A 17,113-nucleotide genomic window follows, 5' to 3' on the forward strand; every position below is an offset into this window, starting at 1 on the left:
AGAAAAGGACAACTAAAATGATTAGGGGTTTGGAGCGGGTCCCATATGAGGAGAGGTTAAAGCGACTGGGACTTTTCAGTTTATAAAAGAGGAGACTGAGGGGGGATATGACAGAGGTATATAAAATCATGAGTGGTGTGGAGAGGGCTGATAAAGAAAAGTTATTTATTAGTTCCCATAATAGAAGAACTAGAGGACACCAAATGAAATTAATGGGTAGCAGGTTTAAAACTAATAAAAGAAAGTTGTTCTTCACACAGCGTGTAGTCAACCTGTGGAACTCCTTGCTAGAGGAGGCTGTGAAGGCTAGAACTATAACAGTTTAAAGAGAAACTAGATAATTTCATGGAGGTGAGGCCCATAAAAGGCTATTAGCCAGGGGATAAAATGGTGTCCTTGGCCTCTGTTTTTCAGAGGCTGGAGAGAGATGGCAGGAGACAAATGTCTTCTGTCCACCCTCTCTGGGGCACCTGGTGCTGGCCACTGTTAGTAGACAGGATACTGGGCTTGAAGGACCTTTGGTCTGACCCAGTACGGCCATTCTTATGTTCTAAAATATTTGTGGAGGGCGGAGAAAAAGAAAAGATGAAGTTATGATTTGATTGATTTTAATATTTGATAAACATTGTACAAGAGCAACTTCAACTAAGTCTTCAAATTTAGTACTGAAACTTTTGTTGGTTTTGAAAGTGCCATTAAATCCAGATTGAGGATACAGAGGGAAAATACTGAATTCTGCAAGACCGAGGATGAATAGCTTTTCTGGGTCACAAGTGTCTAGCATGAAACCCATTCCAACTAGGAAAAGTTGAACTAGAGACATATTCTTTTGAAAAAAGATTGTGACTAGGCTACCAGTAGATGTCACTCAAATGTTCCTATACAAAAAGCTCATTCAACACGGGTACATTAATGTGGTAGATACTCACATTAGGAGAGCTGAAAATGCTTTGCCCTCTAGCTTTACATGAAAGTAACCTGTTACAGTGGAAGAAGTGTACTTTTAACATTTAATTTTTAACTTATTCAAAAAATGTATAAATAGGGCCAATATTTACATCTTTTGGAATTAACCCATTGCTTCATTCATACATGGTTGTTGGCCATACATTTGAATTGTATTTTAATACCAAGCACAGAACCTTCCTTTAGTATCAAAGCTAACCATGAAGTATTTTAAATATGTAAGTTATAAAAACATAGAAAGGAGCCTTGTTTTAAGAAATATAAACGGATAGTCCAGAAAAACTAAACTAAAAAAAACCCCTTCACTTCCCTCCTCCGCCTTGTCTCTGCATAATCATCCACCTTCATCAACAGAAACACACTGAAGGGGAAAAACAAGTTTGTAAATGCACCCTGCAACATACTTGCTAGAAAAGGAGGGCTCGTGTCTTATTTCATTAGGTGATCACTCAACCTACACACTTTGAAACTGGTCCAAGTACAGTTATGCCCCAACTTGTAGTTTGCTGAAGGAAAAAAAAAAATCAGCCAGGATGGTAATAAATTGTTACCTTTACTGTTAGGACTTGAAACCTGAGAAGGTTAGAAAAGGGAAACTACTGCCTGATTATATATTGGTCTGTTGTACTAAATAAAATGCACACATTTTACTTCAGTGTTTCAGCCTCATGCTTGCAATATAGAATGAAAAAAACTGGAAACAAAAGAGACTAAGCTGTAATTTGATGATGTATTTGTAACAGCCATTCCCAGCAAGATGAAAAAAGCTATATAAACATTTTACTCCGAATGTCCACCATCTCCTTACATTTCTTTCACTGTGTTAGTGAGATCTGCACTTAAAAAAAAAAAAGTCTAATTTCAAGAGCGGCACAGATAACTGGAGAAAGTCTTCAAAGGGCACCCTAAAACTGTAGTCAGCCTCAGGCATGACTTTAGCTTCACAAGATGATTCTGGAATAGTTGAATTCTATGGAATGCTAGACAGGAACCCAATGTCGTTTTTTTTTTTAAGCCACCCACACACCACAAAACCTGGACAGTAACCATCTCAGAGTGCCTTTACTGATGAGAAGTCAGAGGGCACTTATAACAGGGATGGGAAATTGGATATGCATCCTCTTTGCTGATCATCTGAACTGAATAGCAGTACAGGCAGTCCCCGACTTACGCGGATCCGACTTAAGTCGGATCCGCACTTACGAACGGAGCTTTCTCGCCCCGGAAGTCGGGGCGAGAAAGCCCCGTTCGTAAGCTGCTCCGGTGCCCCTGGTCTGCTGGAGACCGTCTCCAGCAGACCAGGGGCACCGGGCGGGTTCCCGCGCTTCTGAGGCTTTGCCAGAGCAAAGCCTCAGAAGCGCGGGAACCGCTGCTGCTGCCCCTTGAGACCCGGTGCCTGTGGTCTGCTGGGGACGGTCCCCAGCAGACCACAGGCACCCGGACTGAAGCCGCAGCCGCGGGGGGGGTCCCGCGCCTCTGAGGCTTTGCCAGAGCAAAGCCTCAGAGGCGCGGGGAACCGCCGCTGCTGCCGCTTTGACTGAAGCGGCAGTAGCGGCGGTTCCCCGCACCTCTGAGGCTTTGCTCTGGCAAAGCCTCAGAGGCGCGGGACCCCCCCGCTGCTGCGGCTTCAGTCCGGGTGCCTGTGGTCTGCTGGGGACCATCCCCAGCAGACCACAGGCACCCAGACTGAAGCCGCAGCCGTGGCGGGGTCCCTCGCCTCTGAGGCTTTGCCAGAGCAAAGCCTCGGAGGCGCGGCACCCCGCTGCCGCTGCGGCTCTGCTCCCCGTGTCCCTGGTCTGCTGGGGGGGTGGCGCAGCTAGTGTGCTCCCCCCCCCCAGCAGACCAGGCTTTTGTTTTGGACTCTGGGGCAGAGCAGCTGGGGCGCTGCCGATTGGTCCTGCAGCGCCCGTGGGCACTACTGGACCAACCCGGCAGCACCCCAGCTGCTCTGCCCCAGGTCCTGATTCAGCCGCTGCTGGTCAGTTTCAGCAGCGGCTGAATCAGGACGTCTGGGGCAGAGCAGATGGGGTGCTGCTGGGTTGGTCCAGTAGCACCCCAGCTGCTCTGCCCCAGGCATCCCCAAGTCAGCTTCTGCTGAAACTGACCAGCGCTGACTACAGGAAGCCCCAGGCAGAGTTGCTCTGCCCCGGGCTTCCTGGAATCAGCTGCTGATCAGTTTCAGCAGCAGCTGACTTGGGGACGCCTGGGGTTCTTAAGTTGATTCTGTATGTAAGTCAGAACTGGCGGTCAGTTTCAGCAGTGTCTGAATCTGGACGCCAGTTCCGACTTACATACAGATTCAACTTAAGAACAAACCTACAGTCCCTATCTTGTATGTAACCCGGGGACTGCCTGTACTCAGTTTTGGAGGCAAACATAAATAAATAGCCAGTGTTTCTACTGGATGCATAAAATACCATGATTTCTCTCAAATAAGAGATTGATTTATTTCTATAGTTTGCTCTACTGCATTTTTGTATTTCACCATGCAGTATTTAAAACACTGGATTATAGAATCATAGAACATTAGAACTGGAAGAGACCTCAAGAAGCCATCAAGTCCAGTTCCCTGCCCTCACGGCAGGACCCAGTACTGTATAGAGCATCCCCAATAGATAGTTAACCTGCTCTTAGATACTGTCAGTGATGGAGATTCCACAACTTCCCTAAGCAATTTATTTCAGTTTAACCACCCTGACAGTTAGGAAGTTTTTCCTAATATCCAATCTAAACCTCTCTTGCTGCTGTTTAAGCCCACTGATTCTTGTCCTATCACAGGCCAAGGAGAACAATGTTTCTCCCTCCTCCTTGTATACCTTCTTAGGCACTTGAAAACTGCTATCATGTCACCTCTTAAGTCTTCTCTTTTCCAAACTAAACAAACCCAGTTCTTTCAATTTTCCCTCACAGGTCATTCTTTCAGACTTTTAATTAAGGTAGCCATAGATAAATTATAGAACAAACCAGATAAAATCTGTCCAGTTTTAATGAAGTCTTTGATTTTTATCTTTGTCACTTAAATCTGTCAAGATCCCCCACTGAGGGTATGTCTACACTATGGAGTTTTGTCAGAAAAATTGCTGTTTTTCTGACAACCTGAGTTACATCCCCACTGCAATTGCATTCTTCCGAAAGTAAATGGAAAGAAGAGAGGTGTTTTTCCAGTGTTGGTAATCCTCTTTCTATGAGGAAGAAGTCTTTTTCCAAAAGAGCTCTTTCGGAAAAAGGCATGTGTGGACAGGGAAGAGGGAGTTCTTCCAATAGAAGAGGAAAGAGGAAAAAGCACAGGTGCCCTGGTGGCCACTTTGTTCATAGCAATTATAGCTTAAATGCAAGATAGTGTCTATTCAGTATGGATGCTATCTTTTGAAAAAAGTAGATTGCTTTTTCAATGCGCTTGTTGTGTGGATACTCTCTTTTGGAATATCTCTTCCAAAAAAAGCCTGCAGTCCTAGACATAGCTTGAGGAATTTTTTTGACAGCGTGTTAGATTTCTAGCCTGATTCTACAGATAATAATCCTCAACCAAAAAACAACCTACCCAATTTATAAGATGCTAAGTTAAAATTAGCAAGTGAGGAAGGCCTGCATGGGTTAACAACTTTTTTACAATTCTTGTATAAATGGAAGATCCAATGTCAAGTGATGTAGTGAGGGGAGACACCCAGATAGGGAAATTATTCAGTAGAAAATGGGTAGAATATGACAAAGGGCGATGAAGAGTTTCTAAAACTCAGATATTAGGAGTGTAGCATAAGGAAGGTAGAACTGTTGCACTGTCTTTCAAATACTGGAAAGGACTATGATGCTGGACTTGAAGTCACTATTTTAAACACAAATGGAAGTGTTGAGAGCACTCTCAATGAACTAATATTTGGTGTGATGCAAGAATGAGAAATATCATACTTTAGTTCAGTGCTGGAGAAAAAACTGAGTATATAAGGATTTTTACATATGCCATTTTTACCTTGTTTCTGGCATTAGTATAAGGGAACTTGCATAGATCCTGAGGTTTCTGTAGTCCATAACTGCAGATGTTGTAAGAGAATGTAGCAGAACTGTGATCTGGAATACTCACTTTTGCTTTTTAAAATTAAGTTTCTAGCTTTTATAGTTGCATATAAACTTTAAAATGTACACGGACTGTGAATTTATTCCTTGCATCTGCAAAGAGCCTGAAACAGCTCTAAGAGATGTGCACTGCCCTAGCATGATACTCAGGGCACTCTGGATACAGTGGTTGTGCTATGATGGAATTCAGCATATTTCATTGGATACCACCCAATTCAGTCTTTTTTGCTCCAGAATGAATATTTTCAAGTGAGCTCTAGTTGTATGTTTCATTGTGCGTGGGATGGGAATGAACGGTATTAACTGAGTATCAGTAAATTAACTTTGCTGCACAAGTTGTCTTGTACTGCACATGGGGTTTTGCATATATTCACCAGATTCAGAATGTATAACATGGAGCACATTCAAAAAGAAGTCCTAAACGTATGTTGAAGAGGGAGTCACAAATAGGTGGAGCAGGACAGAATCAAGTGGTAAGTACATTAGAAGGGATTATTTGGAACAAGAAGCAAAGATACAAATCAATGCACTTCTTGGGTTTATAAATGTTAGCTCCTGGCCAGTCATCTCCTGGTGCATAAGGGTCCATATACTTATAATTTTAACGTAATTTAGACCTGGTTAAGTTTAAAAAAAATTGACTTCAGCTTGGAAAATGGATATATCTTTTGCTGACCTGAACTATTCAAAAAAGTTTTAGCTATGGTTTTAGTTCCAATTCAACAGTGGAAGTTAAGAGAACACCATGAACAGATGAGATCTACGCATGAACAATTCAGGCTGGATAAATATCTGAATCCAGCACCATGTGATCCTGAAATAACATTACATAAACTTCTATAAAATGTGAAGGCTTAAGTTAAATCTTCTGTTCTAAAACCACAGAGGAGGACTAGCCAAATATGCACTCTATTAGACTCAACACATTATAGGAGAGAGCCAATAAACCAAACAGGTCTAGTTACTGAGCCACTGAAATATGAAATTAATTTAACTATTAACAGTCCCCAATTTTATAAACTGTTTTCCAGAGTTTGGAATTTCATACACTTCTAGAATGTTCGAGGAGAATTGAAACTTTCACACAAATAGGTTTATAGAAAAATGATCCACAAGAAAAGTGCTTTGTGGTAAGAATATTTATAATTTTCAATTTTTTATACTTTTATTAACACTTACAAAAACATTCAAACACAGAAAAATTAAATAACTTTGGAAGCAGAACAAGTCTTTCTGCCTACATACATATAACGATTCTGAGCTGTTGGCACAAAAAAAATCCACATTCATAAAACCCTTACTACTATATCAAACATAAGTTAAATAAATCATAGGCACTAGTTTATCAAATCCGTATTTCCACACTTCTGCAATATATCTGAATCTCTAAACACAGAAAGATCTAGGATTTCCTGATACTGAGAAACTGGTAATACACAAAGGCTTCCTAGTAAAGAGACTGTTTCTCTCTTCAGGAAATTATTCGCTATATTTTTGTGGGAGTAGAACAGCAGATAAAAGGATGCTTATATAACTTAAGATCAACATACCTTCATCACTGGTTGAAGGTAATTGCTGGAATTTAAAAAAATAAATAATGTACACAATACTCTGATGCAGCCTTTATTTAAAAAAATTAACCTGAATATCTTAATCTGAATTTTCTGATTTTCAAAATTAAAAAAGTCAATTCAATATTTTCATAATAAAAATTACCAATTAAAATCTTTTCTCTTTTTCTTAAGACTGCAGCATTGCTTTGTAACATTTTAAACAAATGTTTGGGTTTTGTTAGTGAGGCTGGATAGTTTTGAGCCAATTCACTATTCCTCATAGGAGCTACATCAGGTAACACTAACTGATTTATATTTGTTATGCCAGCAAGTGACTGAAGGCTAGATCAGTAGCATGTACTGCTTGAATAGTGCAAGGTAGCTTTTTTTTAAAAAAAAAATAACCCCTGTTGCAGGTTTCCTACTGAATTACAGTTTATTTGATGTCCTGGCTTCAAGGGTGGTTGCACTTTTAGTCACTAAGAAGTCCTTTCATTACTGATACACTTTGCGCTGCTTGAGTAGTCACAGCTGCAGACTCATCCCTAAAACTTTCTATTTGGCTTTTCCCATCTCAAGTAGTGTTGCATGGCTTTTCATCCGGTAATGTTAAACGCTGGCCCAAAAGTAGAGTTCTCTGAAATTCCAAGATCAATTATCCTCTCAGTGGTGAGAGTCAAAATCCACTTACACTTCAAAATGCTGGTACTAATGGGGTTAAAGGCTACCTACCATCCAATCCAACATGAAGCTTTTAATGTTCTCCATTCATTGTACAAAAGGTTAACCACTGCTGCAAACTACATCCAGAAATCTTGTACTGAAAAATTCTACACACAAGAAACAGTACGCCCTGTTTAACTGATCCTCCCAACACATTTTTAGTTTTAAACCTTTATATTACAAATCTTCCAAAATAGAACAGAAAAAGCAGTCTGTAAATTGTAAGAATTTTTCCACTGAGTAAAATGTTAGCAAGAGTGCTAATAAGAATAGATAAAAACAATGTAAGTGTCAATAGGTAAGTCTGAGAACCACTAGAGGAACTGAATAGCTTGTAAACATATGTAGCAGATGTCATACTCTGTCACCAAACAAGGTAAGATACAGATATGTAAGGCAAAGTACATAGTTAAAACACTAACATGGGCAATATCATCTGCAAAAATATTTACAATTTAAAATAAACCAATGTAAGAAATGAATAAAAGTAAAAAGTAGGATACTGAAAACCTCCTCATACCATGAAATATTACTTTAAACGAATATCATTTGGCATCAACAGTACAACTCATTTCCTTACAATTTGTATGTTACAAGTGCATAGTTGTCTTTCCTCCTCATTAACTATTCGCATATACAGTCTTGTTCCAGGCTATAGACATTGTGGTGGTATGATATCAGAACAAATGGATAATACAACCTGCTCTTTCTTTTTAAGGAAACCTCCTCTAATAAGTTTTCCCTAAATAGTGAGTAGTGTGCTAAAAGTGTGGTATTATAGCAAAGGCCATCTTTCCTGAGCCAGGAACTACAAGTTTAGAAAGATTGTACAACTGATACTAAGCCCTTTTGGCAATCAAAACATAAGAGCACATAAAATTGGTGTGTCAAACAGAAAGGATGCAACCTACAAAATCTGAATGCACGTCTGTCTGCTACATCCAAACCTTTAACACCACAATGCCATGAATACCATTGCTAGGATACCTCCAGAGAGAACTGCTGAATTTTTTCTGAAGGATATGTGTACCACTTTTTCTAACCAGAATCTTCTGAAATTGTTTTAAGTAGGTGTTTCATTAGCACTGTAGTGATCTGCAATCAGAATGCTGACTCTGATTAACATGCTAAAGTTTAAAGAATACATATTTATCAATTAATCAAATGCTAAATTAAATGACTAAATATGAAGTTTTGAACAACTGGAATTTGCTGTTTTACTTGCTATTTTTCAAGATGGGCATTTCTTTGGCATTTGTTAGGTTTTTGCCCAAACACTGGCCATTGTCATAAATGCTCAAATTGACAATTATTAGCAAGCAAGAAAAAAAACACAATGATAGTGATGCCACATAAAAGTGATTGTATGATCACCAAATATATGATGTTAAATGTCATTAAAGTGCTGCTTTAAAATCTCTGCCAGTTTGTGCTAAATAAAGACAGAGGTCTGGGATTTTACAAATCCTGAAAGTCACATCTGAACAGTCTGCATATCAAGCTGTTTTAGCTTGGTGAAGGAGTGTCCATTAACCACTGAACTTTGCATTTTTAAGCTTCAGCGTTCAGTAGCAGCCATCTTTCCAACTCTCATCTTTCATGTTGCCATACGTTTTAGGAGCCGGTAATGATCTACAATAAAATGAGATTTACTTCAGTTTGGTTTACACTTAATTTGTGCTAGTTTGTCATTAACACACTTGAATTTAACATAATTGAATTATTTTTCTTAAATTAAACTATGCTTTATTTTTGTGTCAGAAGCATCACTGTATTACACTGTACTTAGAATAAATACCAAGTTCAAGGTTTAACATTTTATATTTTGATACAGTTTTGAGTCATATGTAAATTGTTAAATGTAGAGAACTTCATACAACTACATGCTATGGAACTATGAATCTGACCCGATGCAAAGTATAATATATGGACATCAAGTTCTACTATAAAGCAGACAAATCCTTACTGATGAAAGGACAACTCCAATCATTTTCTTTAGCCTAGTAATACAATATTTCAAAAAGAAAATAATCTTCTCACCCTAAAAACACTCAAATAATTGTGAAGTAAGTTTAGCTACAATAAATATTTAATAATGGAGGTGGACATCTTGCTGCACAGTGAGATCTGTTACGTGACAGTGACTGAACCATTAGAAAGAGACTGTTAGATTAGTATGAAGAGTTTGCAGTCAGAAATAAGGCAGCCTTTTATTACATTTTCAGATTGTTAAAAAAATACTGAAGATAGTCTGCCACTGTACTACCACTGTATCCCCTGGCAGAAATAGGTTTTCAGCATAACAGCTACAATTCAATTATTTTCTAATGCATGTGTGAGGAGACCTATGCACCTTGACCACAGATTTTAGAACGAAGTAAACACAGCTGAGGTGTGTTCCTAAATCTCTAAATTACTATTTCACTGAAGGCAGCATGGGTTGTTGGGAATGCCAGTGGACTACTAGTCTCAAAAGATCTATTCTTGCTCTAGGTATGCCACTGACCTTTGTGAAAACTTGGGAGATTACTTCCTCTTTGTACCTCAGGTTTCCACTGTTTGGGTAGCATTTTGAGAGGACTTAAAGGCTCCATAAAAGCTCCAAGCATTCCTTTTAAGGGCTCAATAATTGATAATCAAGTCTCTGAACATGTTGTTTCTATTCAAACATTTAGCTAAGATTGGCAAACAACTTCATATTCACAGCAAAATATAAAAACAGGTAAGGACTGAACTATTTTGAGTATCATTACATACATCTTAATATATTTTATGATTTGTTTTCTTCAACTGTTCGGCAGATCAATTTTTTTTATTTAGAAGTATCCACCAAAAGATTTAATTTGAACATTGCTTTTGAATTTGCCTTTTGTTTGTTCACTTATTCCTTAAAGTAACTGTATCATGCTCACTTTTAAAATTAAAGATTAGTGTTACACTATATTCAGTAATACAATCCAAATATACTATCAGCTTTAACACTGACAAGTTTTTTTCAGGGGTGGAAGGGAGTATTTTTTATTATGACAGGAGAATGGATGAGGCAGAATTTAATACAATAGGGCTAAGTTATCTTTTGTATGTTCCTATGCTTTTTTCAAGTTAATAGTCTAGCTTTTTGTAGTAAGGTATAAGGTACAAATGTAGTATTAAAGAAAGTGTTTATTTCTGAATATGTCCCCCCCCTCAGATTACTCACCTGCGAACAGGCTGTGCAAGTTTGCTGCGAGGCACTGGTATGCCCCCAGGAGAAGGGGCACTAGGTCTAGGCAAGCCACTCCTCACTCCTGTTGACCCTGCTGGTCTGGTAAAAGTAGCACTGTTGATGCTGCTGGCAGGGCTTGAAGAACCTGAATTCTGAGTTGCAAGAGGTCCTGGTGAAGAACTGCTGTGTGTCAGTTGTGTAGCTTCTGGAGCAGGAGCAGAACCAGGTCCATGGTTACTAAATGCTTTCACTGGCTGTCGGAGAGCCAGAGGTGATGGTGCTGCAGGAGAGCGGAATTTACTTGGAGAAGGTACTGGAAAATGATATACACAAAACAATTTTCACTAGAAGTGATACTTGAGTTATGGCTTGAGTGACAGTGTAATAAAAGAATGCATATTTTTCAAAATAGTACAGTAAAAGTCCAACAGTCCGGCATCAGAATGGCAAGAGCCTAGTGAGTGAGCTTTGGCAAAAAATGAGTCACAAGGTAACAGCGGCAGCAGCTGAACTGAGCAAAAAGGGTAAAAAAGGCTTAAAAAAACTAACATTACAGTATACTGTATACAGTATGTACAATAAAAAGGGTTAACACTTTATATACAGTATATAATGTATACAGTATATAAATAACCAACTTATAGTACCTCCTGATAGTCCGGCATATCTGATAATCCACCACCACCTAGGTCCCATAGGTTCCGGATTATTGGAAGTCTACTGTACATGTACTGGAATGTAGCCAATAAAACAGCATGGAGAAAAGACGGTAGCCCGCTAATATCACGCAACTGGGGCAAATTTTAGAAACTGTATAGTTATAGAAATGTAAGCCTGGACATGGCCTCAAGAGGTCATATAGTTCATCTCCCTATAGTCAGACAGCATTAATCTGTATATAGACACTGTGCCTGGCAGGTGTTTGTCTAACCTGTTCCCTTCCTGCAATCTAAGCCAATTAACACTTCTACCTTATTTGAAGACTTGTCCTCACTCAGCCTTCTCTTATCTGAACAGAGATTCTCAACCATTTCCCTCAAACATGCTATGAAAGCTCTGTGGCCCACCTGTGCCATAATTGATTTTCAGATTATAAAAGCCAGGGCTAGCATTACAGGATAGTAAACAGTGCAGTTTCCAAAGGCACACCACCATGGGGGGGGAACAAAGCTAAGTTGCTTTGGCTTCAGTCCAGGATGGCAGGATTCAGGGCCCCAGGTTTCAGCCCAATGTAGGGCTCCAGCTTTCTGTCATGGACCACAGTGGGTCTAACATTGCCCCTGCTTAGCAAACACCCTGAAATCTGTTCAAGGCCTCCCTGGAGGCCCTTGATTCCTGACTAAGAACCACGGTTCTAGACCAGTGGTTCTTAAAGTGTAGTCCATGGAGCACTAGTGGTCCAGGACGGTCTTGCAGGTGGACCGCAGGCTTGGGGCTCACCGCCCCTGCAGTGAGGAGCCTGCACTGACACTCCAGCCCCACACTCCCCACAAGGTTGGGTTCCCACTGCAGGGGAGGAGGGGGAAGGATAGCCTAGCAGGTGGCATCTGACTCACGGGAAAATGGAGTGGCTCCATGTAGTGCTGGTCTACCTCTAGGGCAGGGGTCTCCAAACTACGGCCCGCGGGCCGGATGCGGCCCGCGAGGCCCTCTCACCCGGCCCGTGGAGACCTTTTTGTCTACGGAAAAAAAATTACGGAAATTTACGTGTATCCTGCCAAGATCAGCCGCCACTTACGTGGATGTTATGTTTTTACCGAATTAAAATAGAGGCACGCAGTAGTGCGTTATGTTTTCCAACCGATCATTACATTGCATGTTTTGATTGTTTTTTATTTGGACCTCAAGTGTGTAGTCGGCCCCCGAACTGCTGTTTGATAGTTAATGCGGCCCTCGGGCTGAAAAGTTTGGAGACCCCTGCTCTAGGGGAATGGCAGCACAGGAAACTGCTCACCTAGAGGCTTCTCCCATTGGTCAAAACCATAGCCAATGAGAGCAGCAGGAGAGGGGGCGGGGCAGTGCCTGGGAGTAGTAGGTGGTGTGGAGCCAGGTAAGTGCCCCTCATCTCCCTCATGCCCAGACCCACTCCTCTACCCTGTTCCTGCACGCACCCTCCCTCCCTCAGCCAGTTCATACGCACTACCTCTCCGCCAGACCCCACACCTCCACTATGGATGTAAATTCCTGTGTAATCAGTTAACAGATTATCCATTCACATCCCTAACCCCTGCCCTCTCCTACACCTATTTTGTCATCATGGGTGGTTGGCTGGGGGGTCTACGTTGAGCAGGGTGGGCCATGGGCCCCTTTGAGAACCATTGCTCTAGACTAAACAAGATCAGTTCTTTCAAGCTGTCCTCGTCTGTTTGGTTTTCCTGTATATGGATTTTGATGCAATGAGACTTTAAGGATACCAAAGGTTACTACTCTTAAGCCTCTCCTCTTAACCCCATTAATCATGTGTTAATACCAAGCATAATGCTTTGATAATGTCTGAGCTACCATATACATAAAAACCATGAGCCCAACGACTTTTAGTTAAAGTACAGCTGGAAAAGAGCCTCTCTCCTTTATCAAACTTTTCCTGATAAAATCTGCAAGCCATGGAAGCCCCATTTGCAGGTATTTTTCTAGAGATGTTAAATATCCATTAATAGAATAGTCAAGTAACCTCATGAATTCCTATCCTTTAGTTGACTATTCTATAGTCCCCAGGGATGGGGCCAGCAGCCAGTGCAGCACTCCAGCTCCAATTCCAAGGAGCCCCCTACCACTCCTTGCTGCCACCTCTGTATCAAAGGCAGCAGTATGGGGTGACAGGTGGGAGCTGGTCTGCTAGGGGAACTGAACCAAGCTGCCTGCCAGCCTACCCCCTAATACATTTTAGATGCAGAGCCGCAGCAGGGGTAGGTCCCAGACCCGTCACAAGCCAGGACTGAGCCATGTTGCTGGCCAGCCTGCTAAAAAAATTCAATATAATTGGAGATACTTAACAGGAGTTCCCTTGTGCATCACATGACACTAAATAGTATGCTGCTACCATTTTAGACATTTAACTATACATTTTTGTCATCTGTTTTACCTACAGAAAGATACTAAATAACCAGCGTCACACCAAGCATGTAAATCATTCATAGTACTCCATTAGCATGCCATCTGTACAATACATCTTAAATTTTATTCTTCAAATAAAATATTAAAAGCCATTAATAGAACAGTCTGGTATTTATCAAGTATTTTTAATACTGTTAAAGTAAAATAAAATTTGAAACAAATCTATTTCCTTGATCTTGACAGAATTCCACTAGCCTTAAAAGTGCTGTGGACAGAATGACTTCATCGGGAAGATTATTTTAGGAATAACATTCTGCATGGGACAAATCTGGAGGACTAGGCTGTATCTAATAAATATTTTTTAAAAAAAACAAGTGTTTAAAAGTAACAAGTGTTACTGCTAGTAACATAAGTGTTATTGAGGTTGTAAAAGGTCTAAGTTCACGCAATAGTTTAAACATAATTCCTACAATCTTTGATAGATCTCATCCAGTCAGAGAACATGCATAGAACAGCACATTCATTACACCGAGTAGAACTGTTTTAAGCCAGATGAGGATCACTGCTCTTAAATCAAACTAAATGGCTGTTAGTTTTGGTCTATTTAGTTTAGGATGTTTGAGATACTCACGCAGGAACAAAGGAAGAAAGTTTTTAGGCAAAATATGACCATAATTAGAGATAATTTTCAAGATTTCAGTAGAGATATGCAATCAAAATAATGTAATCCCCCAATTTCTCAAAGTCAGTTTTTTTCTGAATTGCAACATTATGAATAGACTTCAAGGTAGGCTATGAATTCATAAAATACTTCCGTCAGCAAAGCATCATACTGCCCACTTATTTTAACAATGGTATTTGTTTTGAGACACACAACTTCTTAACAAGGCAAAGCACTTGGTGTAAATAATTCTGTAATGAACACCAACCACAGTCAGCATGACATAACTATTGACAGAGGGCCTAATAATTCTGTTCTCTATGCAAAGTGCTTTTGCTACATGGAACACTTTTAAACAATCAGAGAGTCTGTCTGTTCAAAAACTCCCACCAAATTCAGTATACAGCTTCCTCTTATAACTCAAAGCAAAGTTAGAGTTTCATTGTGCAAGGAAAATGGAATGCGCCTGGAATGAGATTGCTTTTCATAAAACCACACAGAAAAGAGGCATATTTACAGGCAAGTGAAAGGATTTGTACGGGGATGTTGCTGGTTATTTCTTCTTCATCGGAGAATGAGAACAAAGTGCACACTGTTTCTGCATTCCTCACTCTGGCTGGTGAGCGCAGTGGGGAGAAGAACCTAGACCTGGCATAGGCAGGAGACATGCACCCCACCTCCCTGAGTGCAGCAGCCACAAATAGGCACATCTCACCTGGCTCCAAGCTGCTGTAGTGAGTGGGGGATGAGGTGTCCTCTCCCTCCCAGGGCAGCTTGCATACTGAACTGCTCATCCCAGTCTCACCCCAGGGCAATGACTTAAATGAAGCATGTACACGTCCCAAAAAACAAACATTAATTGACTTAAGGACCCAAGCAATGCTAGGCACAGCTTCTAGTGTTTAATAAAAGTCAGTCTGGCATCGTTATACTAGAAAGGAGACCTATTTGTAGCAGAGTTCCCTGAAGACAGATAAACAACGGAGTAAATTCTTGAATTAATCATGCAAAAGACTTGCTTGTTGTACAATGGTGAGGCATATATAATTAACGTGCCATACTATACACACCACTAACACAAGCAGTTGAATTAAACAAAATGAAAAAATAAGTGTTAAAAACAACTCTTACATATGTAAGTCCATTCCTTCAAAAAGCTATAATTAGAACTCCCAGCTACAGCAAAAGGCTGACTTTGTGGTCAAGCCACTCCACTCTGGGAGTCAGGAAACCTGTAGTCAGTTCCAGATCTGTCACAGACTCTCTGTATCACACTAGACAAGACAATCTGGGATTCAGTTTCCCCATCTGTAAAATGGGGATAATTAACTGTATCATAGGGATATTGTGAGGTTAAAATTGTCTGTCAGTCATGCTGAAGTTAGATGAAACACATTCAGTGTTATATGCTCTCCAGAAAATTGAATCTAGTCCTTAGATGGCAAGAGCAACATATTCTAAGTATATGAGGGGAACAGATACTATAATCTATCATCTACCCAGGAACCTGGGTTCTAACTGTCACTAGCTTGCTATGTTAGCCAAGAAATTGCATTGAATAGCTAAACTGAAGAAGTTTATACAACTTGCTCAAGATATGTCAGAGTGGTTTTGGTTTTATTCTATATAATGCACTACATTCATTATTTACAAGAAAGTATTATAGCTGTATTATGCATCTTGAAATACCAGCTTATTGGTAAAAATATTTACAGAATATTTTGTACTGTTAAGATCTTTGAAGTACCATCAGAACAGTGATAAACATCACTGTCAATGGATGTTTCTCTAAACAAACATAAGCTCACTGTTCTAATTTTGATATTTACACAACAATGATTTAGGTACCTATTAAAACTTCCTAAATAGTTATTAAAATGAGTGACACTGTGGGATAAGGAAGTTATTCACCTTGTGCAGTAATGATCATTCTTGGAGATGTTTGTCCCTGTGGGTGCTCCACTGTAGATGTATCTGTGCCCCTTAACTTCTCAGAGATTTCAGGTAATTCAGCCCACACACACACTGTCTGTCCTACACAGTCCGCCTTGAAGTTATCTAGTGCTGTGCTGGCAACCCCCTTTCGCAGTTCCTCCTCTACCACAGAGCCCCATTTTGAGAAATCCAAAGTAAAAGGGAGGAGGGTTGGTAAAGGAGCACCCATATGTGCACATATATGAATAACTTCATTCTCTGATTCAAGTAGGATTCCTATGGGTGCTTCAGCATAGGTGACTTTGCAGCAATAACCATCCTGAAGAGCTGGAAATGCAGACTGGCGTCTGTTACTACCAAGAGTACTGAAGTGCTGAAGACAGCATTGGAGGGCAAAACTACAGAAAATGCATAATGTTCTGAGTGTGGACAGTGTCCCAAGTAGCTGCATTGCATACTTTTGCAATGTTGCAATACTTTAAAGATGCCCTGAGGTAGAAATGGACCTCATGGAGTTCATATGGACTCTGGACAGAGGCAACAGGTTACATAAGAACATAAGAACAGCCATACTGGGTCAGACCAAAGGTCCATCTAACCCAGCAGCCTGTCTGCTGACAGTGGCCAGCACCAGGTGCCCCAGAGAGGGTGGACCGAAGACAATGATCAAACGATTTGTCTCCTGCCATCCTTCTCCAGCCTCTAACAGAGGCCAGGGACACCATTTCTATCCCCTGGCTAATAGCCTTTTATGGACCTAACCTCCATGAAATTATCCAGCTTCTCTTTAAACTGTTATAGTCCTAACCTTCACAGCCCTCCTCTGGCAAGGAGTTCCACAGGTTGACTACACGCTGTGTGAAGAACAACTTTATTAGTTTTAAACCTGCTACCCATTAATTTCATTTGGTGTCCTCTAGTTCTTCTATTATGGGAACTAATAAA

At 40.4% G+C, this 17,113-nt stretch overlaps 1 protein-coding gene across 4 annotated transcripts in view; it reads right to left on the bottom strand.

Moving 5' to 3' along the window:
* Positions 1-6,161: 6,161 nt before the first annotated feature.
* Positions 6,162-17,113, bottom strand: part of SLAIN2 (SLAIN motif family member 2) — a 71,199-nt gene continuing 60,247 nt past the window's right edge. For 2 of the 4 annotated variants that reach the window (XM_075930458.1, XM_075930460.1), the window contains 2 exons: positions 10,513-10,798; positions 6,162-8,945 (listed from right to left, as the gene is read on the bottom strand). In XM_075930458.1, the coding sequence (XP_075786573.1) occupies positions 8,879-8,945; positions 10,513-10,798 (353 nt within the window). In that variant the 3' untranslated portion in view covers positions 6,162-8,878. Of the gene's footprint in view, positions 8,946-10,512; positions 10,832-17,113 lie in introns of all 4 variants that reach the window. The other 2 variants (XM_075930457.1, XM_075930459.1) reach the window with 1 other exon arrangement.

Source organism: Pelodiscus sinensis, chromosome 5 (genome assembly GCF_049634645.1).
Source record: "Pelodiscus sinensis isolate JC-2024 chromosome 5, ASM4963464v1, whole genome shotgun sequence".
In the NCBI taxonomy this organism is placed as follows: domain Eukaryota; kingdom Metazoa; phylum Chordata; order Testudines; family Trionychidae; genus Pelodiscus; species Pelodiscus sinensis.